The sequence below is a fragment of the Protobothrops mucrosquamatus genome, unplaced genomic scaffold (assembly GCF_001527695.2).
Source record: "Protobothrops mucrosquamatus isolate PMUCROS unplaced genomic scaffold, P.Mucros_1.0 scaffold1805, whole genome shotgun sequence".
NCBI classification, from domain to species: Eukaryota; Metazoa; Chordata; class Lepidosauria; order Squamata; family Viperidae; genus Protobothrops; species Protobothrops mucrosquamatus.
In genome coordinates this window covers 105,331-129,178 of record NW_015387942.1, presented here as the reverse complement: position 1 = coordinate 129,178, position 23,848 = coordinate 105,331, and the positions used below count along the sequence as shown (strand labels likewise).

Sequence of the window (23,848 nt, the reverse complement as noted above, 5' to 3'; positions counted from 1 at the left end):
AGTTAATTCAGTCTTTCTGGATGGCCTGAACATAATGTACTTTTACCTCACTATCAACTGCACCATTCTTATCCTGATGGGGAGCTTCATAGGCATCCATCTGTTGCTTAGAAACTTTAGCCAATTTCTCAGCAAGTTCTCTCCAGCGCTGAGATACTTCTACAGCTGTAGTCAGAAGAACAAAATCCTGAATTAGCTTGACAACCAAGCCTTGACAGTCCATTTTCAATAATGCCTGAGAAATGAGGAAAAAAAAACTAGATTAGTCATTGAGGTTTTGGAGAATTTACTGTGATTTGGTAATTGGCAAGATACACCCATACACACCTGTTTTGTTTATATACTTTCCTACACAAATGTACTTTTCTTAAATTTATGATTACATAAATAGCAAAAATATACACAGTTCTAGGAATGGAAGTTGTTGTGTCCTGGGCCTGTTGAGGAAACTCAGCAGGCCCAGAAAGGTTGCAAATGGTCCCGGGCATTGTAAAAGCTGCCTGGGACCAGACAGAGCAGCACCAGCCTTGTGCGCATGCGCAAGGCGCGAAGACGCTGCGTTCCTATTGGTTAGCACTGTCTGGGTTCCTGACCCTATAAAAGGCCTGCGTGCCTTTTGCTTCTTTGCTTGGAGTTGGAGAAGGAGAATAAAGAGCTGTTGTTTCCACCATGCGTCTTCGTCAATTGCGTGCAAACTGAAAACACAACAACTGGCGACGAAGGTGGGATCCTTTTGCAAGCTTAAAGAAATGAAGAAGGACTTACCCAGGAAGTCCTGATGAGGGAAGACGGCGTCTGCATCAGCGTCCCATTCCGCCAGTACAGCGTTGCTGGGGGATGAGCTCGGCTAAGGGACCCTTTCCCAAACATTAGCTTGCAGAGGAAGCGATTGGTTAAGGTCGTAAATTTTACGATGTCGAAGATTGGCCACTTAACTGATTTCGATGTCTCCCACCCAGAGTGATGGAATTCCTACGTAGCACGAGTGGAGAATTACTTTAGAGTAAATTAGATAAGAGAAGACGGCCTGAAGGCAGCAACTCTTTTGTGTGCCTGTGGACAAGAAGCTTTTGACATCGCAGAAAATATGGTGGCCCCTGCACCTCTTGAGTTAGTAACATATGCTGATCTAAAAAAGATGTTGAAGGAACACTTCCAGCCAAAGTTATCCATCATTGCTTGGAGGCACGCGTTCGAGCAGAGAGACCAGAGGCCGGGTGAATCTGCTGCAGACTTTATTGCTGCCTTAAGGCAAGCGGCCAGGCCTTGTGAGTTCAAGGATCTGGAAGAGAGGCTGCGAGATCGCTTCGTTTGCGGCTTAAGGAGCAGACTTACAACAGAAGATCTTTGCAAAAGAAGATGTTTCCTTCCAAGATGCCTTACGAGAGGTGGCAGCTGAGGAAGCAGCAGGAGGGTCTGTGAAGGCCTTGCGGCTCGCCAGGAACCCTACAGACACAGCTACCGTCCATCAAGAGGACGCTCGAGAAGGATCAGAAGCGGATCCTGAAGAGGAGGTGGACAGACTTCACCAGCCAGCTGAGAGGAGGCAGAAGGGACGTCCGGACAAGGCCCCAGCATCTCTTCAATGCTTTGGGTGCGGAGGACGCCACAAGCGAGCTGATTGCAGGTTCTGCTCCGCCATTTGCAGGCAGGGCCACATCGCATCCATCTGTTTGGGTCGCCAGAAGGTCCAACCTCAGGAAGAATTGCTTCAGAAAGGTACCAGGGTCCCCAGCCAACATAGGGTGGGTTTCTGCGCATCGCGCAGGAGCATTCTAAGAACAGGGACACACAAGCCCCTTAAGAAGAAACTTTCCATTAACATAAGGGTGCAAGGGGTTCCCTTATTGAGTTGGACACTGGGTCCACTCTCTCAATTATTTCAATTAACACATTCAAAAGGATTTGTAGTAGTAGTGGCCTTCGAGTTAAACTCAGGCCATCGAATGTAATACTTACAGATTTTCAGAATTCTATGGTGTGTGTTAAGGGGGAGGCCACCCTTAGGGTACAGCATAAGGATTTTGAAGGTCTCCTAGATATGGTGGTAGTTGGGGGTGAACGTACAAGTCTTATTGGACTCGATTGGTTCGAGGCTCTGGGAATCCAGGTAACTGGGCTGCACCATTTGCAAACGTTGAGCTTTGCAGAAGTCTGCAAGGAGTTTGAGGATGTGTTTAGTTAAGAGCTAGGATCCTACAAGGGGCCTCCCATTGCGCTACGGTTAGACCCAACTATCACGCCCATCAGGGTCAAGCCTAGAAGGGTACCTTTTGCCCTCAAAGGTAAAATAGATGCTGAGCTGGACAAATTGCTCCAGCAGGGCATCTTAGAACCTGTGGATTCTAGTCCATGGGAAACCCCCATAGTAACGCCTCTAAAGGCTAATGGGGAAATTCGTATATGTGCAGATTACAAGTGCACACTGAATAAGGTGTTGCAACAGCACGCTTATCCAGTGCCTGTTGTAAGCCACATTCTGGCCTCCTTCAAGGGGGTGTGTGCATCTTTGCGAAACTTGACCAGGCACAGGCCTATCAACAGTTACCTGTTGATGAGGCAGCTGCAGAGGCCCAGACTATTGTAACTCACAGGGGGGCCTTCAAGGTCAAGAGACTGCAATTTGGGGTAAATGTAGCCCCTGGCATATTCCAAAGTGTAATGGAGAGCACACTTCGAGGTATTCCTGGGGTCTGCCCCTATTTTGATGACGTCCTCATTGCTGGGGAGTCATCTCAAAATCTAACAGAGAGATTAAGGGCTGTCTTGCTTCATTTTCGCAAAGCAGGCCTTAAGTTAAAGCAGGATAAATGTAAGATAGGAGTCACTTCCACTGACTTCTTGGATTTCAGGATTGATGCCCAAGGCATTCACCCTGCTGAAGACAAACTGCAAGCTATTCAGCAGGCCCCAAGTCCAAAGTCCAAGAGTGAGCTACAAGCCTTCTTGGGACTCTTGAATTTTTACCATGCATTTCTCCCACATAAGGCTGCTGTGGCAGAGCCGTTACACAGGCTCTTAGACAAGCAAGCTCCATGGCAGTGGACTAAAGTCCATGACAGGAGTTTCAATGAGGTTAAGGCCTTGCTCACTTCTAATGCTGTTTTAGCGCATTTCAATGAGCAACTGCCTGTTTGCATCGCATGCGATGCATCTCCTTATGGAGTGGGAGCAGTACTTAGTCATCTGAAGGCTGATTGGACACAAGTCCCTGTGGCCTATTATTCAAGGACTCTGTCATCTGCAGAGCGGAATTACGCTCAGATTGACAGAGAAGCCTTGGCAATAATGGCTGGCATTAAGAAATTCCATGATTTCTTATATGGCTGCCACTTCACGGTCTATACAGACCATAAGCCTCTGCTGGGGTTGTTTACAACCAACAAACAGACACCTCATATCATTTCTCCTCGTATGCTGAGATGGTCCATCTTCTTGTCAGCATATGACTACACTTTAGTTCACAAACCTGGAAAAGAGATGGGCCATGCAGATGGCCTAAGCAGATTACCTCTGAAACAGGTAGAGCCAGACCCTGCTCCTGCCATTAATATTCTTTCTATTCAAGAGTTGCCTGAATCTCCCCTCAATGCGAGGGACATGGCTGCAGAGACTGCCACTGATCACACGCTTGCACACGTGCTGACATGGGTATTGTCAGGATGGCCTGACACATGTCCAGATGCGACATTACAAAGTTTCTGGCAAAGGAGAAACGCACTGTCTACCTTTAATGGGTGCCTATTATGGGGAAGTAGAGTAGTTATTTCTGCGTCACTGAGGTCTAGGGCCGTGGTGGCGAATCTATGGCACACGTGCCACAGACGGCACGCGGAGCCATCTCTGGTGGCACGCGAGCCATTGCTGGGTCGAGCTGTTGCCTCCTCTTTGTGCATATGTGCAGCTGTCCGCACATGTGCAGTCTGGGAATAGGCAAGAGGCTACAGCGGCCGGCCATGCAGGGGAGGAGAAAGACAAGGGGCAGCGGGGGCAGTAATGGCGGTGGCGAAAGGCGCGGGGGGGCGGCCTGCTTGGTTAAGCTGCCTTGCCTCGGCCTCATGGAGTTAAGGCGGAGGCGGCAGTGCGGAGGCCAATCTGGACAGCCATGCAGGGCAGAGGTGCTGCCCAGGGCCAAAGGGGAGGCCGGGCAGATTGCGGGCACTGGCAGGGGTGCTGGCGCGAAGGCCGATTGCACGTGTGAGCGGGACAGCCGTGCAGGGCAGAGGCAAAGATGAGCCTGGCCGGCCGCAAAGGAAACAGGCAGGAAAGGTGAGTGGCATGCCTAAAAACAAAAAAGAAGGAGAGAGAGCGGGAAAAGCGATGAGCCAAGTCGGGAAAGGAAAACTGGGATCTCCCTGACCAGCGCAGAGGGAGCGCCCAGCCCGCCTGGCCTGCATTTAGGAAGGGGGGAATAAAGAAGGGGAAAAGGGCAGAAATTACTTTACATGCCCAAAGATCGGGAGGATTTTCTTTGCAGGCAACCCACAAAGCCTGAGGCCGGGCTGAAGGAAGAGTTGGTGGCGGCAGCACTTTCTCCCTTGGGATCACGCGATCGCATCCGAAGAGAGTGCAGGAGGATCTCCCAGAGCCCGACCAGGGTCTCTCCAGCTGCGGAGAAGGGAACCAGAGCTGAGCGAAGCCTCCGTCTGGCCGGCCGCGGCTCGGAGCCTTCAACGGGACTGATTTCCATGCTCCACCCATCAGCGCGCCTCACTCTTCCCGTACCGAGTGAATGCCATTTTCATTCTCTGGTGTCCGTTTGCTCCCCTCATCGAGCAGCCGACCAGGGAACGGTCTGGCCGAGCCACCCTTCATCTGGAAAGGAGCCAGAGACGAGCCCGAGAGAAGGAAGCCACAGGACGGACTTCGCTCTTCCCACCATCCCTTAATCCCGCTGGCAAGTCCTCCCAGAAACGGCTGGAAGTTCCGATCCCTCCACAGAAGTTTCCTGTCCCTCCGCTGCCCGCATTCTATGAGGGCGCTGGTTAAAGTTTGGAGGAGTTTCCCCCCGCTTTATTATTTTTGGGAGGAGGGGATTTACCAGCAACAGTGCCTCTCCTCGGGATGACCAGAAGGGATCCCCTTCTTCAAAGGGAGCCCCTGAGGTCGGCTATCCGGACAGCTCCCCGTCTGATCCAAGTGAGCCCCTCCCAGCCTCAATCCTCACTTCTTCCGAATCAAGGGATGTTTTCAGAGCATCCTTGCGCCAGAAGAGCCCCCCCGCTTCTCTTGCCCTGTGCCTCCTCTTTGTCTTCCACCTCACTGGCTGCTGGGCTCTTGGTGGGCCTGCCCCGCTTCAGCAGCCTCAGCCCACCCCCGCCACCCCCGACCTCTACTTCAGCCCCAGTACTGCTGCCACCGCCGCTGTGAGAAAGTACCCCAAGCCTTTTTGCCGAGCTGCCCGGCAGGATGCTGCAAAGGTCAGAAGTAAAAAATGGTCATAAGCCACTTTATTGCCTTTGTAACTTCAAGCAGTCACTAAGTTAACTGTTAGCCTTTGCACTTTGCAGAAGCTCACTGTAGGCAGGGGGAGGAGGAGGTGCTCGTGTTTGCACTTTGGAGGAGGCAGGGGGAACATAGCGCCCATTTGCGCTTTGCAGAAGCTCGCTGTAGGCAGGGGGGAGGAGGTGCGCGTGTTTGCACTTTGGAGGAGGCAGGGGGAACGTAGTGCCCATTTGCGCTTTGCAGAAGCTTGCTGTAGGCAGGGGGAGGAGGAGCATGTTTGCATTTTGGGGAAAGGGAGAGAGAGGAAGGAAGGAGGGGAGGGAGGAGGAAGGAGATGGGAATGAGAAAGGGTGACAGGCAAGGAAGGAGGGGAGGGGGAAGGAAGGAAGGAAGGAAGGAAGGAAGGAAGGAAGGAAGGAAGGAAGGAAGGAAGGAAGGAGATGGGAATGAGAAGGAGGGAGGCACCTGACCCTGGGGATGCTGCAAAGGTCAGAAGTGAAAAATGGTCATAAGCCACTTTATTGCCTTTGTAACTTCAAGCAGTCACTAAGTTAACTGTTGTAAGTTGAGGACTACTGTACTTTATCACTTTTTTCTTTTTTTTGGGGGGGTCATCAAGTTTTTGACACCTTGCTAGGGGACTGGAAAAGCCCTGAGTTAGAGTACTTGGATTGCAGCTGCTTTCTTGCAGATATATGGAATGGCGTGTAACCCACAGGTTTTACAAAGTTAAATGAGAAAGTTGGTTACAGCTTATTAGGAAAGATAAAATAGACAACCAAGAATGGTTTATTGACCATTCTTCGTCCAGATTTTATATCAGTTGCATTTGCTAGTACAGGCATTCTGCTTCAGATTTCTGCTATTTTCAGCACCTGGCAAAATGAATGAGTACTTTTCCAACATCTGGCAAAATGAATGAGTACTTTTCCAACAACCTTTTTAGGTTGAAAGCACACTGTGCTTTCATTGTTTAATTCCTCCCTCATACAGTAGTGGCCAAAATTGTGGAAACCTTTTGGGAAAAGCGTACAGTAGAAATGCCACCTTTGGTTAAGTTTCCACCAATTTTTCTTCTAACTTCTTTATAACTGTAGCCTTGTTCACTTGATAATACTATTTTACATCGCTTTTTGGGCAACTAGTCAACTCTTTGCACCATTACTTTAATTTTATTACGTTTTACAAGATCACTAAATGAAAGAACACAAACAACTTGATAGCAATCACATAACACACTGACAAATGTCCTCCTCTCAACTTCAATACATGACATCAATAACTGACTCCTACTGTGATCTGATTGGCTCCTTGCCAAAACAAGATGATGAGCCTCCTGCCCACTGCCCCACCCACAGAGACCCTCTAGATCTCCCCTAACCCCGCCCGGCCCCCACAGGCATCCCTCCTCAGGAGCAACATCGAGGTGGCCACGCCCACCCTGGCCACGCCCACACTGCCATGACTACCATAGTCACGCCCACTCGATGGCCACACCTGCCCGGCACTCGGCGATGCATAAGTGGGTTTCGGGTTGCAGTTTGGGCACTTGGTCTCTAAAAGCTTCGCCACCACTGGTCTAGGGTCTTGTCCTCACTGCATGAGGGACATCCAGGAATTGTGCGCATGAAAGCGCTTGCACGCAGCCATCTTTGGTGGCCTGGGCTTGATAAAGCTATCGAAGCTCAGGTGCATGGGTGCCAAGTGTGCCAACAATCACGGCCTGAAATGCCTCAGGCCCCAGTACACAGATGGGAGGAGATGCACACCCCTTGGTCACGGGTACATTTAGATTATGCTGGGCCCTTTCAGGGTCAATTCTTCCTTATCTTTGTGGATAGCCACTCCAAGTGGCTAGAGATTGTACCTGTCTCCTCCACTACTACTGCCAGGACCATCCAGGTGTTAAGAGGAATTTTTGCAACCCATGGCCTTTCAGATGTGCTTGTATCTGATAATGGTCCTCAATTTACATCTTGTGAGTTCCAGGCTTTTCTTCAGGCCAACCTGATCCAGCATGCAACGTCAGCTCCCTTTCACCCTTCCACCAACGGGCAAGCAGAGAGAATGGTGCGCACCACCAAAGACGCACTCAAAAGACTAACATACGGCAGCTGGCATCACAGGTTAGCAGATTTCCTTCTTGCACACCGCACCACACCTTGCACTGCCACCGGAAAGAGCCCAGCTGAACTGCGCTGGGGTCACCGCCTCATTACTAAGTTGGATAGACTGCACCCTGACCGGATGGCTTCACAGGTGTCACAGCCGCAGGTGCCTAGGAGACTTCAAGTGGGCAATCCGGTCTGGGCTAGGAATTATGGTCCTGGACACCTCTGGGTCCCTGCTGTCATCTGTAAGATCTCTGGCGTCACATTGATCAACTGCACTGGCGGTTGTCCCACGATGCTTCCACCCCTGCCTCCGCTCTTGGGGGGGAGGGGGCCCAGGAGCCAGATCGCACTTCAGGTCAACATCCTGAGACCCTGCCCCATTGCTCCTGGGAAGTACCGAAGGACACTAGGGATTTCCCAGGGGTGGACTCCCTGTTCAGCTATTGCGCCGAACAGGGAGTCATGCATATCCGCAAGAGCTCCAAACAGGAATTCACTTGAGGAGGAGTTTGCCATAGAGGTGGCTCCTGACTCTGGCACTTCAGCCACAGGGGACTGGAACTATTGGGGCACTCCTGCAACGCAGGTCACGTCCGAGACTGGTCGCGGGCTCGAGGGATTAAGTTCCCTGGAGCCATCCAGGGTAGTTGGGGAAACCTCAGCCAATTCAGAAGGTTGGGGAATTCCAGCTGCTCTAACGGAGCCTGGAAAGAGCTCTGGCAATTTCGCCAGTACGCCTCACCAGGGGTCACCTGCAAAACATGTGTATAAAAGTCCTGGTCTAGCGAGCCCACCAGACGGGCCGGTAGGCCAGGCGCCCTTAAGTACAAGTCCTGGTCTGCCTAGCCGAGCAGGTGAGCTGACAAGCCAGGCCCCCTCCCTAACCTTGCATAGGTCACAACGGGCTAAGGCCCCTCCTAAGCATCTAGGCAATTATGTGAGGTTCCTGTCAACACAAGGGACCATACAGGTCAACAGAAGGGACCATACAGGTCTAGGTCAAGGAGATAGGACCTATGTTGGGTAAACGATAAACACACGAAGTCCACATTAGAGAGTGGTTGGTTAGCTAACCCTATTAGTTATAGAAGGGTGTTGTATGGAGTAGAATATTATTTCTTTTATTTTATTATTATTGTAAAGAAAATTGGAATTGTATGTTTTATCTAGGGGGGAGGGGCGTTGTGTCCTGGGCCTGTTGAGGAAACTCAGCAGGCCCAGAAAGGTTGCAAATGGTCCCGGGCATTGTAAAAGCTGCCCGGGACCAGACAGAGCAGCACCAGCCTTGTGCGCATGCGCAAGGCGCGAAGACGCTGTGTTCCTATTGTTTAGCACTGTCTGGGTTCCTGACCCTATAAAAGGCCTGCGTGCCTTTTGCTTCTTTCCTTGGAGTTGGAGAAGGAGAATAAAGAGCTGTTGTTTCCACCATGCGTCTTCGTCAATTGCGTGCGAACCGAAAACACAACAGAAGTCATGCATTATTGAAAAATAATTTACCAGCTCTACTTTAGAAAAGACAGCTGACTGATGCAAACTTTAGTAAACCAAGCCAACATAATGTAGTTTGAAAAAGCCAAAGTTGGGTAGAATTGTTTGGAGTTGTTCCAGATGAGAAAACAAGAAACAGTGGATTTAAAGCACAAGAAAGTAGAATTTGGATAGATGTCAGAGAATATTTTCTAATGGTAGTAGTTGTTGAACTATCTCAGGAAGTGGTGCATTTTTACTGGAGGTGTTGAAACAGCAGCTAGATAGTCAAGTGTTGGCCTAATAGTGGAATCATACCCTGGCCCTTAGAATCAGGTGAGGTCCACGCAACATGTGTAAAGTCTGGTACAATTCTTGCTGCCATTAACTTTGAATCTATATTTTTTAATGGACCTGGATACTTTTATTTAAAATATTTCTTCCCATTAAAGAAAACTTTACAACTAAATATAGCTCACAGTGCTGGATGCACAATCAAAAGTTCACTTCACAACTTTCAAATAATTTTATTCTTTAAAAATACTGGTACAAGTTATTTTGGTGATTCCACATGTGTAAATAAAAAACAGCCTACATGTAGGATGGATCTAATGTTCTAAATCTGACAAAATGTGATTTGCTGTTTCTCAAAAGAAAAAATACGTTTATGATCTAAATTTATTATGAGAAACTATTGTATAATAACATTGTAAAAAAGTGATTAGCTGAGCAAGTCTCTGTTTTACTGACAGTAGTCTGGCACATTCATGTGCTCTGGCTTCTGTTTCTATTCCCCTGCCCCATGAAATGACTAATTTAAATTCTTATTAATTCTTTTGGATTGTTTTACAATCTGACCAATTCTCTGCTTTTTAGGTAGTGGTGGGGGATCTCTCTGAGCAAAGGATGGCAGTGAATTGGAAGGAGAAAAGTGGAACATTTAAAATGGCCTTGTAAATGTTCCATTTTTCTCCAATTCTATCATTGGTCTATACATCAAGCAAACTTTTCAGCAGTACAACTGTACTGTAAAAATGCAAATTCCCATTCTTTCTGAATTCCATTTCCAATGAAGGTCTCTTACTAATTTTACTAATTTTATTTAGATGTGCTTTTGTCCAAGAAGTGTTTGATTAAAACTAATGCATTAGTTTCTGCATTACATCTTCATTTTCCTTAGCTATGTTTTTCTATTAGTTAGAATCAAGACAAGGATAGCTGTTTCCCTTGTTTTTTCTTTCATCTTCTGTGTAGAAAAGACGTCATAATTGTCTGAAAGGACCATGCTTAACAGAGTTTTGTCTCTCAATAGATAATAGGGTCATTTAAAGTCCCATTACAATATTATGCCTTTTTGAAAGATTTGCAAGTTGCACTTACAGAGCACTATTTGCATTTCCTTAGTAAAATGGGCAATTATAGACACTAATATTGCTTTGCTTAACCCAGATGCTCTCTACAGTGCTACCAAGTTCATTCCTTAGCATACAATGCAATTCTCCCTCCCTTTCGATTGTATATATTTCTTCCAAATAAAATATATTCTTCTGTTGCTGTACTTCAGTCATGACACTCATCCCATACCTGTTAATCATGTTTGTCTTTCTGTACTAACAATTTAAAGGCTGGATAGTATTTTGGAGATCACCTAATCCAACTTCCTTCTCAATCAAAGAATTCTCTATTAAAGCATCCCTAACAGAAGTCCATCCAGCTCTGGTTGAATACAACCAGGCAAAAGAAATTTCACCATCTTCTGATAAAAACTGTTCCATCATTGAATTGCTGTTGCAGTTAGGAATTTTTCCTTGATTGCCATACAAAATCTACTTTCTTGTAATTTAATCCCATGTCTTACTGTCATGTCTTCTAAGCACTCTGAATAATTCTGCTCAGTCTTTGCTTTCTAAAATTATATTTTGTTGACTCTTTTTCCTATGTAGAGTTAATATTATTATTCATTTTCAATAGTGCATGACTGCAACTCTTGATATTAGGGTTCCTAATTCCTTTGGGGCACTTCCAATTGGCAGAATATAATCTAAAAATAGCCTTATTTTTAGCCTAATAGCCTAATCTTCCTGCTTCTAATGTGCAAATTGCATGCTTTGCTTGCCCAGAGTAGCCATGAACACCACTTGGTCAGAGGCCATTCTGCATGTGATACAACAGCTAATTTATTTAATAATATTTATAACCTGCTCCTTTTGTGACAATAAAGTCAAAACAAAAATGGAAACTAAATATAAACAATTAAAATAATGTTACTAAGACTTACAGGTACCCCACTCTTAAATTAATCTAGACACTTAACACATGCTGGAACAAAACAGCTTTGATATATCCATGAAATGCCAGCAAGGTCAAAGCAATTTGTATCTGTACCGTGGTGCCTGCCAGCAGTTTGATTCTCACCCGCTGAAAATTGACTCAAACGTCCATCCTTTGGAAATGGGTAAAATGAGGACCCAGATTATTCAGGGGAATATACTGACTCTATATACCACTTAGAGAGGGCTGTAAAGCACTATAAAGTAGTATATAAGTCTAAACTACAGTATTGCTATCTGAGGGTGAAGAGAAATTCCATAAAGCAGGTGTTGTAAGTGAGACGTTCTTTCAAATGGTTTATACCCTATGAACTTGTAAAGAGGAAGGCTCTGCAATAGGCCTCTTTGATCATCTATTCAAAGAGGCAGGTTCGATTAGAGTAAAGATTTTATTAATCCATTTCATTTAAGTTCTTTTGTAGATGATTTATCACAACCTTCTCAAGGTCACTTTGAAAGATTGGGAAAGTTGGAAATGAATATTATGTTCTCAAAACAGCTGGTTCCAAGGAAGAATTTTTCAAGAGAGGATATACTACTGCCCATTTTAGAGTAGACATTATAATCTTCCATAAGAAAAGGCTAGTAATTTATTGGAACCATGGGGGCATAGTAGTTAGATTGCAGTATTTCAGGCTAACTCTGCCCACATCCAGAAGTTTGATCCTGACCGGCAAATGTCATTCTTCAGAAGTGACATTATTATCCAGCTATAGGACAAGTAGTCCTCTTCATTACTTCATTTTGTTCACAGTTACTCATCCCGGTAAGTTACCAGGAATCAAACTTGACTGGAAGACACAAAAAAGTGACATATAGCAGAATTCCCCAACCCTTCAGGTTTGACAGCCCAGAGCAGGCGGAGGGGGGAAAGGGATGGTTTGTGGGGGAGGGGTAATGCATGTGCACATTCGTGAGCATGCATGAACACCCATTGTTCATGTGAGTGGAGCTGCGAGTGCCCTCAACACTTGTGGTGATGTGAGCACTCGCACATGGGGCCACAAAAGCCCACAATGCTCACATGAATTGGGCTGCAAAAACCGTTGACTCGCAATGACGTTTGCGCAAATGGGGCCACAAATTCTCACAGTGACGTTCATGTGAGTGGGGCCGCAAATTTCCGCAATGCTAGTGGCGACATTCATGCGAGTGAGGCTGTATGCGCTCATTGGCCAGCCATTCACATAGTCCGGTGGCCAATAGGCTGCGGCCTGGTACTGGGCCATGACCCACAGGTTGGGGACCCCTGATATATAGTACTTTTTGAGTTGTCAAATTCTTATTGATGATATTTTTCAAAAGGCTACTGGTATATTTTAGGAAAAGTATCGGGAATAGTATAACCAAATGCTTAATATGTTTTTTTTAAAAAAATAAACTGTTCTTTTTAGCTGAATTATTTTAGAAGCAAGCAGTAGGTGCTGCCTTAGTTGCTAGAACTTATATTACATAGACACTGTTAAAACCCAGTTATTATTTCCACATTCATTTAACTGCACTATTAAACCAACAAGAAGCTAAAACAATGGACAGTGAAAATACTTACAGACATCAGTTCTTTCTGGAAAGATTTCTTATCTTTACTTTCTGAATTATTACAGTCCTCTTTCAATTTCTCCAACACAGAAGCAACACATTCTGGTTCACTGTCCAATTCTGCTCGACAGAAAAAAGCAAGTGGCAAGTTCCCATATCCCAGAGCATCTGCAAAGGCACGCCAGCTGCTAATATTTTCCATCAGCAAAGTCCTTACTGAAGCATAGATATAGGTCAGAAATTTGCAAGGTCTTAGGATTTGCTCCAGCAACATACTTGTGGTAAGCTCAGGTCCAAAGAAATAATTTGGTTTGACTTTTCCAATAATTAAAACATTTTTAATATGGACTAGGCCAATTTTACCATGATAGTATCCAATGTACCATTCCTTGGTCCAGAGCTGACCTTTCAATCTGATTTTCTCCTCACTTAGCAAAGCTATAGTGTCTCCTTTCTTATACTCCAAGAGATAATGGTTCTTATTTTGCCTCACTACTGTTTTCAGCATTTTGCCATATTTTAAACCAGCTACAGTCCGATCTTGGAAAACAGGATATTTGCAGGTGGTCACAAGAGGAGACAAAATTATTTTCCCAATTTCATTTTTTTTCAGAAACCGTCGCTGTCCAGTGGACTTAGCAGCATTTTTAAGAAGTGGCTGAGGTGTCTGTACACAGAACTGAGCAAGCATAATATCTTTGTCATCTTTGACTTGTATTCTTAAAGTAAAATCAGACAGCTCATTAGGGTCATGTGATATGATAGGGAAAATGAGGCGACTGACTTTGCCAAGCTTCATTTGGAATCCTCTCACCATTTTTGCCTGATCACTGGCTTTCACCTCATAATTAGGCATATTTGAAAACATACAAAGTTTTAGGTCTTGTGGCCTTACTAAGAAGAACTGGTGCTTTCCCCACAGGTGCAGCATTACAGGTGCTGCACTGTGTACTTGACATGTAACTTCATTCACTAGAAGACTTTTTGGGGCACAGTCATGTCCAAATACAGCAACTACAGTTTTAAATGAAGGATGTATGTGTTTTGGACCATAGACCCCAATTGTAATTTTTTTACTCATATAATCCCAAACTGTGTAAGGATATGAAATGTTCTGTCCTTGGGCTACAACAGCTATATACATGCAGGGCTCCAGGTTCTCCAACTGAATTTTGATTGTGCCTCCATAACAGTAACTTAGCACCATTGGAGTATATGGGCCTTCCTTCATATCACTCCTAAGGCACCTTATCGCTACTAAATTCTTGCTCACAATGTCATTGTTAACTTCTGCTGAAATTTTCATTTCCAATATAATGGGTGTTCTGATTTCCATGTTGCTCAGTTTAATTTCTAGCAGAGGACTTATGGTACTGCATTTGTCACTGTTGAGCTCCAGTGGCGGATCCAATAGAGCTTTCATAGAGATCTGTTGTGCATCTCCATCAGCCACATGTCCTTCAGGTACATGAATATTAATATTTGTATCTGGAAGTTGAACTGCACCACCTGAACTATCCAGTTTGCAAACTATGTTGGTCTCCACAGGTTGTGTCTGACCCCAACCAGGGTTCTGACCCAGCAGATCCAAGTCATGGCATGATCTTGCTAGTTTCCGATGACTTAGCCATGCAACCCTGAAATCTTCTCTAGTTTGGAATTGCTCTGGAGTAGGAGATTTCAATCCAGTAAAGAAACCTGATGAAGATGGACTTTCTGATTTTGCCTGAAGTATAGAGAGCTCTGTTAAACTGTATGAGCGTTTGCTTCTAAAAAAAGGATTGTCTCGTCTGTTTGGTTGCTCAAAATCAAATCCATTCACTGATGGCACTTTATCAAGATTATTACCTGCACTGCTATGTGCTGCAGAATTTGACCCTGTAAATGTCGGCACTGTATCAAACAGTAACAAATCCATTGTGATTTGGGGAAAACCTTCTTTGCTTTTTTCTGACATTTCTTTCATATTTCCATTCAGAAAATGGTTAGTAGTTTGAGTACTGTTCAAAAAAGGGTTGTTTTTAGCTAAGTTCCACTTTGCATCTGACCAGTCTCCAAGCAGATCCAGCTCTTTTGCTCCTTCATCAGAATTTTCAAGGAGATAGTCTATCATTCCACTGTCAGTTAATGACGAGTTCCAATAGTTTATGGGCTGCACATAGGAGGATGGGATATAGCCCATTTCTGTGGTATTGTGTGCATACCACCACTCACCTCCTGAGGTATCTAAGATATACAGATGATCTCCCTTGGAAAACTTCAATGTAGTAAAGTTGTTTGGACAATAGTCTTTAATAGCTACAACTTCCTTTGCAGTTCCCAATGATGTAGAACTATCTGTCATCAAGGCACCAGGAGAAGGCACTACAAAGAAAATAGTGGATTGCAAATGACATAATCAATACTACATACTACACAAGTTATATCAAACAATGAAGTACTCCTATTAAATCAGGATACAGAACTGAAGCCTCAAAGGCTTCATGTGAACCTTGAAAAATGTGGGTATACCTCCCGAAATCCCTCTCAAGACTATAATTAAATTGTACTTGATATAATATGATAAAAGATATATACAGGGATAATCACATTAATTTTCATGTAATTTAAATTAACTAACAACATAACTGTCACTATTCCATCTAGTTTTTTCCTTTTTTCCCAAATGCACTCATCCACAAAATAAAATGCAAATTAGCCCCCAAAGCTTGGGATTTTATAACCATGATTATTATCTACAAATTTCTTCAGTGGGATTTAGAAGTAAGCATGCAGCTCCCAAAGATACTTTAAACCATAGAATCATTTTTAATAATCTGTGAAGAAATTCTTATTGTACAAGAAATTGTAGAAGATTATCTAGCATTAGATTATATTCAACTATCCACTGAATTCAGTTGGAGTGTCTGTGACTTCTGAATAGGAATGTACAAGATTTTTCCCTTGGAAAATTATCAGATGGGATTTTGGCATTTTGATAAGAAACAAAGACATGAATGAAAATGATTTGGTTTATAATACAGATAGAATAGTTGCAAAATTCTAACCTATACTAGCTATATATGCATTTGTAAATACCAAGTAACAGTGATTTTGATAGACATGAAGTCATGTGGGTCACTTTGGGCCAGTCATACTCTCTCAGCCCTAGGAATGGCAAACTACATAGATTTCCCCAAGCAGTCATCAGGAGTCAAGAAAGACTAAGGCATACACGCACACACACAAAAATCAAATTGTCATTATGTAACTATTATGTAACTATGATAATGCTTCAATATAATTTAGATAAGGGAAAATATACTCTTATAGAATTCTTTGCATCCTTTACTATCAAGGAAAATAACACTGAGAATTGCAAGTCAAGGCAAAATAAAAAAGAGTTTTAGATAGTAATACTGGAATTGAAAACTTTACAGAACTGCTAATGTACTCAAGGCTAAAGTATTGAAAAGTCATCATTTATATGATGTGAGCACAGGGAGGCCAGGGACAGATGAGCATAGGGAAGCTATGATGGTCCCTATGATGAGTATAGGCTGAGTAAAGAGGGCACTGGTGGGTGGACGTAAAGATAGGAAGATCAGGGAAGGATGTTGGTGGGTACATGCAAGCATAGGAAGGCCCAGGAAAGTAGGATGCTGGTGGGTGTGTGCCTGTGTGTGAGCACAGGGAACCTGTTAAAGAAGAATGCTGAGTGTGTGCATGTTGGGTGTGTGCATGTGAAGGTCCAGAAAAGGAGGGCAATGGTAGGTGTATGCCTGTATGTAAGGAGAGTGCTAGTGGGTGCAAACAAGTGAGGAAAGGTGTGTGGCGTGTGTGAGCAAAGAAAAGCTGTTGGGGGGGGGGCAGACTTACTGCAATGATTTGTGACCTTCCTTGCTGGTTTCCCCATTGACTTTGCTTGTAGGAGGTTGGCAGACAAGGCCAGTGATCACATGATTGTGGGATGTTGCATTGTAATGTGAGCTGGTTGCCAAGCACCTGAATTTTGTTCAAACGACCACAGGGGCTCTGCAATGGCTGGAACATCAAGGACCAGTCATATGTCCCTTTGTTCAGTGCCATCATCATTTCAGTCACTGAAGAAATGGTTGTGACCTAAAGACTACCTGTAATTAAAGATACAGGAAATCCTCAAGTTATGAATGTAATTGAGTCTGCCAATTATGTTTGAAGGTCGTGAGGATGTTAAGTGAATAACATTAAATGAATGAGCTCCCATCCCTGCTTTCCCTGATGCATTTGTAAAATGAATACATGGGTTGTTAGGTGAAATATGGGGTGCCCCAGGGGGGGTTGCCTTTGCCTCCAACCTCCCAAGCCCTCCCCCCACCCCAAGATATCCCATATTCTGTTCCCACCACTTGGAGTTTTCACAGCCACTTAGGCCTCCTCCCCGTTCCTTCTTTGGTTTGCTGCTTTTAAAGCTGCAGGATTAGGGAATAGGTAAGCTGTGTGCTTTAGGCTTTGTCAGTGAGCTGGCTTCACAGGGTAAGATGTGCTGGGTTGGAGAAGTTTAGGCTCCAAGGAAGGTCAACTCTTAAGCATGAGAACACGTTTCTTGGATTTTCCACTCCTTTCTTCTGAGTTGCCGTTTGAAGACTTAAAAGGAATATGCATTTCTCTCTTCCTACCTTCCTACCCTTCCTACCTTTCTTGAGATAAAGAACTTGCTTGCAAGAGTTGAACTTGCTGAGAGCATAAACTTCTCCAAAGCAGCCCATTTTACCTCGTAAAGGCAGCCCAGCTCCTGTTGCTAGATCATGCTGGGAGTTTTCACCACAACTGAGCTGTGGAAAATAGCATATAAAGCCCTTGTTGGAAATTTTTGAAATAGAGGCAATCCCTGAGTTATGAGTGTTTCCTTAGCGAACGTTCAAAGTTATGTGATAAGTGTCCCCTAGTGTTTGCGAAAAAGTCCCAAAATTATGAATGTTGCCGCATCATGGCAGTTTTTTGCTCTTATAAACGACCACAGTGGCACTGCAACATTCACCTCCCTCCACCCACCCCACAGTCTCCCTAGACACAAGGCCTATGGATACTCACCTTGCGAAGATAGAGAGATCCTTTGCTTTTGTGGCTGCTTCCTTTGCTGCTTCCTTTGGTGCATTCACAGAGGCCTAAAGTAACGTGAGATCACGCGAGATCGGTGGAGTGAGACCTCATGCTACTGATCTTGCATGATCTCATGGTAGTTTAGGCCTCTGTTCTCTGCAACACAGAATGAAACAGAAACCGAGAGAGAACGGACCTCCAGAGGCACACAAAAGCCTCCCCTGGCCCCTCTTCTGAGCCTCAGAAGCTTGGAGGAGGTCTCTGAGGCCCAGAATGGATCTCTGGAGCCCTGCTGAAACATCCCCCGGCATCATTTCCAGACAGCAGCAGCCTGGAAAAGACCTTCGATGCCTGGATCAGGCCTTCAGAGCCCTGCTGAAGCATCCTTTCCAGGCGACAGTGGCCCAGAAAAGGCCTCTGAGGCCTGGATTGGGCATTTGGAACCCCACTGAAGTGTCCCCCGAAAACCCATTCTGAGCCTCGGAGGCCTCCTCCAGGCCTCGGAGGCCCTGAAGGGAAGCCAAGGAGGCAGCCATATGCTTCCAGAGGTCCATTCTGGGCCTTGGAGGCCTCCCTTTGCTCTTGCCTGGAGCAGAGAAAGAAACAGAGAGGCTGGAGAGGAAACAGATCTTCACAAGGTAAGTGACCTAGTGCGGCAGGATGGGGGGGGGAGCAATTGTGGGCCCCCAGGGGAGGGAGCATGAGGTATTTCAGTGGGTTGGGGGAGGCCTTGGGTGGTTGGAAGCACTAGCCCCCCATAGCCTTCCCCACCCTGAGATACCTCATGTTCACTTAAAGAGTTACACATTCACCTACGCTTTAAATTAGCAAATGCATTGGTGAAAGCTGGGAGTGAATCGCATTCAAGATATGAGATTCACTCCTACGAATCCTTGAGTTATGAATGGAATGGGCAGGCTCCATTGCATTAGTAACCTGAGAACTACCTGTACTGTATGGGAATGCCAGCAGCAACTCATTCCATTTCGCCCATGTAGGAGTTCCCCTACCTACAGACTCTGTCCTGTGCTTTAGAAAAACTGCTCATCCTGAAGGATGCCTTTAAATCTGAATTCCCTACTGAGTGAAGGGAAGCAGCCTGGCTCCTTGCAACAATGAAGGCACTGCTTGCACCAAGAGCAGGAAAAAACGCTGCTCTCTTTTATTTCAGCCAATGGGGCTTTGAGAAGATGCAACAAGAGAAGTCGCTAAAACTTGGGGTGTCTCTTCCCTCTTGATAATGAACGGCACAGACAAAGCCTAACATGTACAGCTTCCCTATTTCTGTAGCTTTAGAAGCATCAAAGCGAAGAAGGCTTCATGTTATAAATGTATGCTAGCAAGGCAAACTTGCTTCTCTCCCCCAAGCTTTAGCTGTGTACCATTATGCCTTGGGAAGAGAGGCAACGATTTCAGCCTACAAGAGATAGCTACTTCTCTCCCCTAAGCTTTAGCTAAGTAGGCTAATGCCTTGGGAAGGAAGGTAGAGCTTCACCAGCATCTCAGAAAAAGAAGCCACTTCTGGAATTCTGCCATGTGGCCCAGCAATGGAGCAGCCTGTTCTTCTTCTATACCCCAACCTCTTGAGCCCTGAGATCTTGGAAAGGTAAGTGAGCAATCAGTGACTGAAGGCAGGTGGGAGCAGAACATGTGGAAGCTGGTGGACTGGCAAAACAAGCCCAGTACCTGCCCTAATGGGGCAGAATGGGAGGAAATAGACAGTGTGTGTGTGCTGCAGTGTCTTGGTAGTTGGTTGTAAGGATGAATGACTATAGGAGTGCTGCAACAGACTTAACTTTGGGACTCGGTTGTAAGTACTTTGGGGGGAGGGTGTTATGGTAACTTTGAACCATCGATAAGTGACCTGTCATAACTGTGGTACACTTGCATGGCCTAAGCTGTAATGAAACAAATAAGAAGAAAAAGAGTGTGGCTCAACTTGACAAGCTGGCTGCTACTGCCTAATGAAATAGCCCTTCCCACTTTCTATGCTCCACCAGTTCAATCAATGCAGCAGTTGCCATTTTTTTGTTTCAAGGCCATGTGAAAGTGGCCCAATAAGTCTACCCTGCCTCCCCAAAGAATACAGGAACCAAGCAGTCCTGGCATACTTAAGCTGACAACTGACGTACAATTTTCCTCTCTTCATGTAGAAAACCATGCTGGAGCAGCATGACTAGAATATAGTTAGTTTTCTCCACTGAAAAGAGATTCAACTAGAACGATCAGATCAGAGCAAGTCAACCTAACCCCACCTTATCCTCATACTTCTAGACAGCCATAGATTAACCATGCCTTCCAACTGGCTGGTTTGGTCACATTTTGACCTTTCCACAGATGTAACTGCTCAGGTGAGCTCCCACCTAACCCTAAAGCTCTTTATATAAAAGGAAGGGCAAAGAAGAGAGAGGATGAGAGAATGGATGTGATGGATGTGGAAGTGGCAACAGGTGGCGATGGCATCAGCAAGACTTGTCCCAATTGGGGACAAGAAGGTAAGCAACCTGAATTGGGAGAAGAAAAGGAACTGAGATGAAAGGGAAGACTTTTCTCTCTTTCCCTGTCCTCTGTCACCATCTTAAATGTTTGCTTTTAGCAGCAAAACTGCCCAAAGTTGCTTGAAGCTCAGGCTTAAGGCTGAGCAGCAATCCTACTTGGGAACTCTGCCTGAGTGCTTAGCAGCAATATTGTTCCATAAATCAATGGCTGTAAACAGCTTCAAGGAAGCAGAAGGGGCGTTGGTGGCCCCTCAGCTCCTCGAAAGGGCTGCCTTGCTTGGGCCTGTTCTCTGAACCTGTCCCTGTTATTGTTTCTCTCACCTTGATGGTCCGATCTGGGCTGATAGGGATGGGAAAAGGTCCCCTGATCCGTGCCTGCATCAAGTCGGAAGGACGGTCTGCAGGAATAGGAGAGAGCTCTCCTCTCCGTCCTCTTTGTCAGGTGGGCCAGGATCTTGCGTTTGTCCTTATTTTCAATTAGATAAGGATCAAATGCCTCGCCAAAGAGCCGCCCACCCTGATAGGGTGCCGCCGCTAAACACCACTTAGCCTTCATGTCCGCTCTCCAATGCTTGAGCCACAGCAATCTGCGTGCACCAGTGTTGTACACTATTGCTCTGGCAGAGAAATTGGTTGTGTGTAAGGAGGAATCCGATATGAGCTCTGCTGCCGCCACTAACCTTCTTAAATTCTGGTGAGTTTTCTCCTCCACTGGGGGAATACTTGACTGGAGTTGGCGCTTAGCCTCTCTATCCACTGCTTTGGAAGGCCTTTTTTGCAGAGATTGCCTTGGCCTTGATTTTGCCAGCCACTTCCTGTTTGGAGGATCTCTGCCTCTTACAAGCAAGAGGGCTGCTGATGGAAGGTTCCTGCGCAGTTTGGTTTGTGTTTATGTCTGCCATTTATAAGACTGAAGGGAATTCTCAGTTCAGGCTAATTCAAGAGTAATTTATAATTGACTGAACTCTTTACCAATTTCTTCTATTATTATTATTATTTATTTATTTATTTATTTAATTTATTTTATTTTTATGGGTAGGCATGGCTAGAAAGGAGAAGGGAAGTCTGACTCTGATTCCCTAAGTAATGATGAGTTCTCAATAATATCCTCCCCTCCTGGCCTCAGGCCACGTGGAGGTGTCTGTGCAACTCAACAGGGTTCCCTGGAGGCTGCCGAGCTTGTTTGCCTGCACAATCAGGTATATTCGGTCTAGCTCTCTGCCGGATGGAGGATCTGTAAGAATCCGCAGAAAACTGCAGGGAGCTGTAGGATGCAGGGAAGCCTCGGGTCTTCCCATGGACCAGCTGATCCTCGGAGGAAGCCGCAGAGTCTAAAAAGCCCTCTGCCAATCAGCTGATCCTCCGATTCACTGAGTTTAGGAAAAACAAAGGGGGGGAGCCTGCGAGTGCTGTTGTTATTCCTCCGAATAGGCACAAAAAAGTTTAAAAGGCACAAGGGCACCCGCGGATCAGCTGGCTAGGCTCCAGAATCGCGCTTCTTATGGGCTTCCGTATTAGCCGCAGGAGATTTAAATTACCCGTGGATCAGCTGGCTGATGGATTTAGAATTCTTTGCTTCGTTGCCTAGTTCTATGGAGGGGGTGGTTTGGGAGGAGAAGGAAAACTGCCTCCCCTTTTCTTCAGGGTCACACCGTCCGGCTCTTTGTTTGACCGGTGGTCGGCTGGAGTCAGACCAGCCTCATGGCTGTGCTGCGATCGGCTGATCAGGCAGCAGAAAAAAAACAAGCAAATGAACAGCCGTTCATTCCCTTACGATCCCCCCCTTCTCGGAAGCAGAATAGAGAAATAGAGAAAAAAATATATACGACCTTAAACAGAATAGATTCAGGAGTCAGGAAATTCAGTCTAATTGGGCTCAAGACTAGTTGAGACTAGTTGGGGAAGGGAGGTCCCAGGAGGAGAGGCGGAGCAAAATTGGACGACTAGTCTATGGGCAGAAGACGAAGTTAACCCATTGGTGGATTCTCCACTCATCATGCTGGAGAAGGCTCAGTGCCAATCAAGACCAACAGCAAAAACTGCACCAAATCAGGAAAAAAACCTAACTGGGTCCAAATCTACTCAAGCACAAGAACTAAAGCAGTTCTTCTACCTGAAGATTACTTCATTGGAGTGGTGGGATTCAAATAATTTAACAACCGGTTCTCTGTCCTAATGACCATTTAAAGTATAAAAATACAATATACCAAAAGGTAGTTTATTATTTGAATAGAATAGAGCTGGAAGGGAACTTGGAGGCCTTCTAGTCCAGCCCCCTGCTCAAGCAGGAGAATCTATACCATTTCAGACAAGTGACTGTCTAGTCTCTTCTTAAAAACCTCCAGTGATGGAGCACCCATGATTTCTGAAGGCAAGCTGTTCCACTGGTTAATTGTCCAAATGAATTTGATACTTAAATAAGAAAATAAAAGAGGTACACAAAACTAGATTGTTACTGTGTTTACCCAAAAATAAGATACACACACAAACCAAAAGACCCATTGGATCTTATTTTTGGAAGATGTCTTACATTACAGCAGGTGGCAAGCGCGCGGGCAGGGCAGGGCCTGCGCATGCAGCAGCAGCCCAAGGCCAAAGTGCCGGCGGAGCGCCGGAGGGTCGGGGAGGATGCTGAAGCAAGTTGGTGTCCTGCCTGCAGCGCCCATACCAGTTGCCCCTTCCCTGCCAGAGCTGGAATGCCACCCTGTTTACCATAAATGCTGGTACGGGTAGATGTCAGCCTTCCCTCTGGAGGGCCTGGGCAGCTGTTAGAGAGCAACAGGCCTGTTTCAGTGCCTGGCGCCCTTAAGGATGTTTGCCCTTTCACTCTCCTTCTGAGCCAGACTGCTGGAGCTTTTGGCCACCTGATCCTCTTTGCAGGTCTGCCCACACAGTCACTGAAATGGCAGGTGGAGTGCTGGAACCAGAAAGCATCTGCTTTCCTGCTCTGTCGCATTTCTCTGTTGCCACTGCCCAGATGTCTTTTCTTCCCAAAGTGTTTCTTTTTTAAAAAAATATATTTTATTAATTTTTTACAACAACATTCTTTAGTGCTTAGTAAACAGCATGTTGTCTGGGTCCATATGTTTAAAAACAATCAATAATTAATTTCTATAGTTCCATAATCAATATGTTAATGACATATTTCTTTGATCTTCTCTTCATCTAATAGTATTCTTCTTTTGTCAACATTTACCAAATATCATTCTTAAAATTCAATATATATAAAGTTAAATATAAACCTTTTTCTTTTATTTATACAAATAACAGTAACATTAGCATATAGCATCTTTATCAGTTTATATTTCAATTGTATTTATAGTTGGCCCAGGGGGAGGAGACGGGAGCAGGTCTTGAGATGGTTGTATGGGAGGAGTTTGACTCTGTTGCTCCT

The 23,848-nt window shown here is 45.3% G+C and overlaps 1 protein-coding gene across 1 annotated transcript in view; it reads right to left on the bottom strand.

Moving 5' to 3' along the window:
• Nucleotides 1-23,848, bottom strand: part of SH3BP4 (SH3 domain binding protein 4) — a 37,252-nt gene that overhangs the window by 8,243 nt on the left and 5,161 nt on the right. Inside the window, exons 2-3 of the mRNA XM_015823240.1 lie at nucleotides 12,906-15,259; nucleotides 47-235 (exon numbers count right to left, since the gene is read on the bottom strand). Of these exons, the coding sequence (XP_015678726.1) occupies nucleotides 47-235; nucleotides 12,906-15,259 (2,543 nt within the window). The remainder of the gene's footprint in view (nucleotides 1-46; nucleotides 236-12,905; nucleotides 15,260-23,848) is intronic.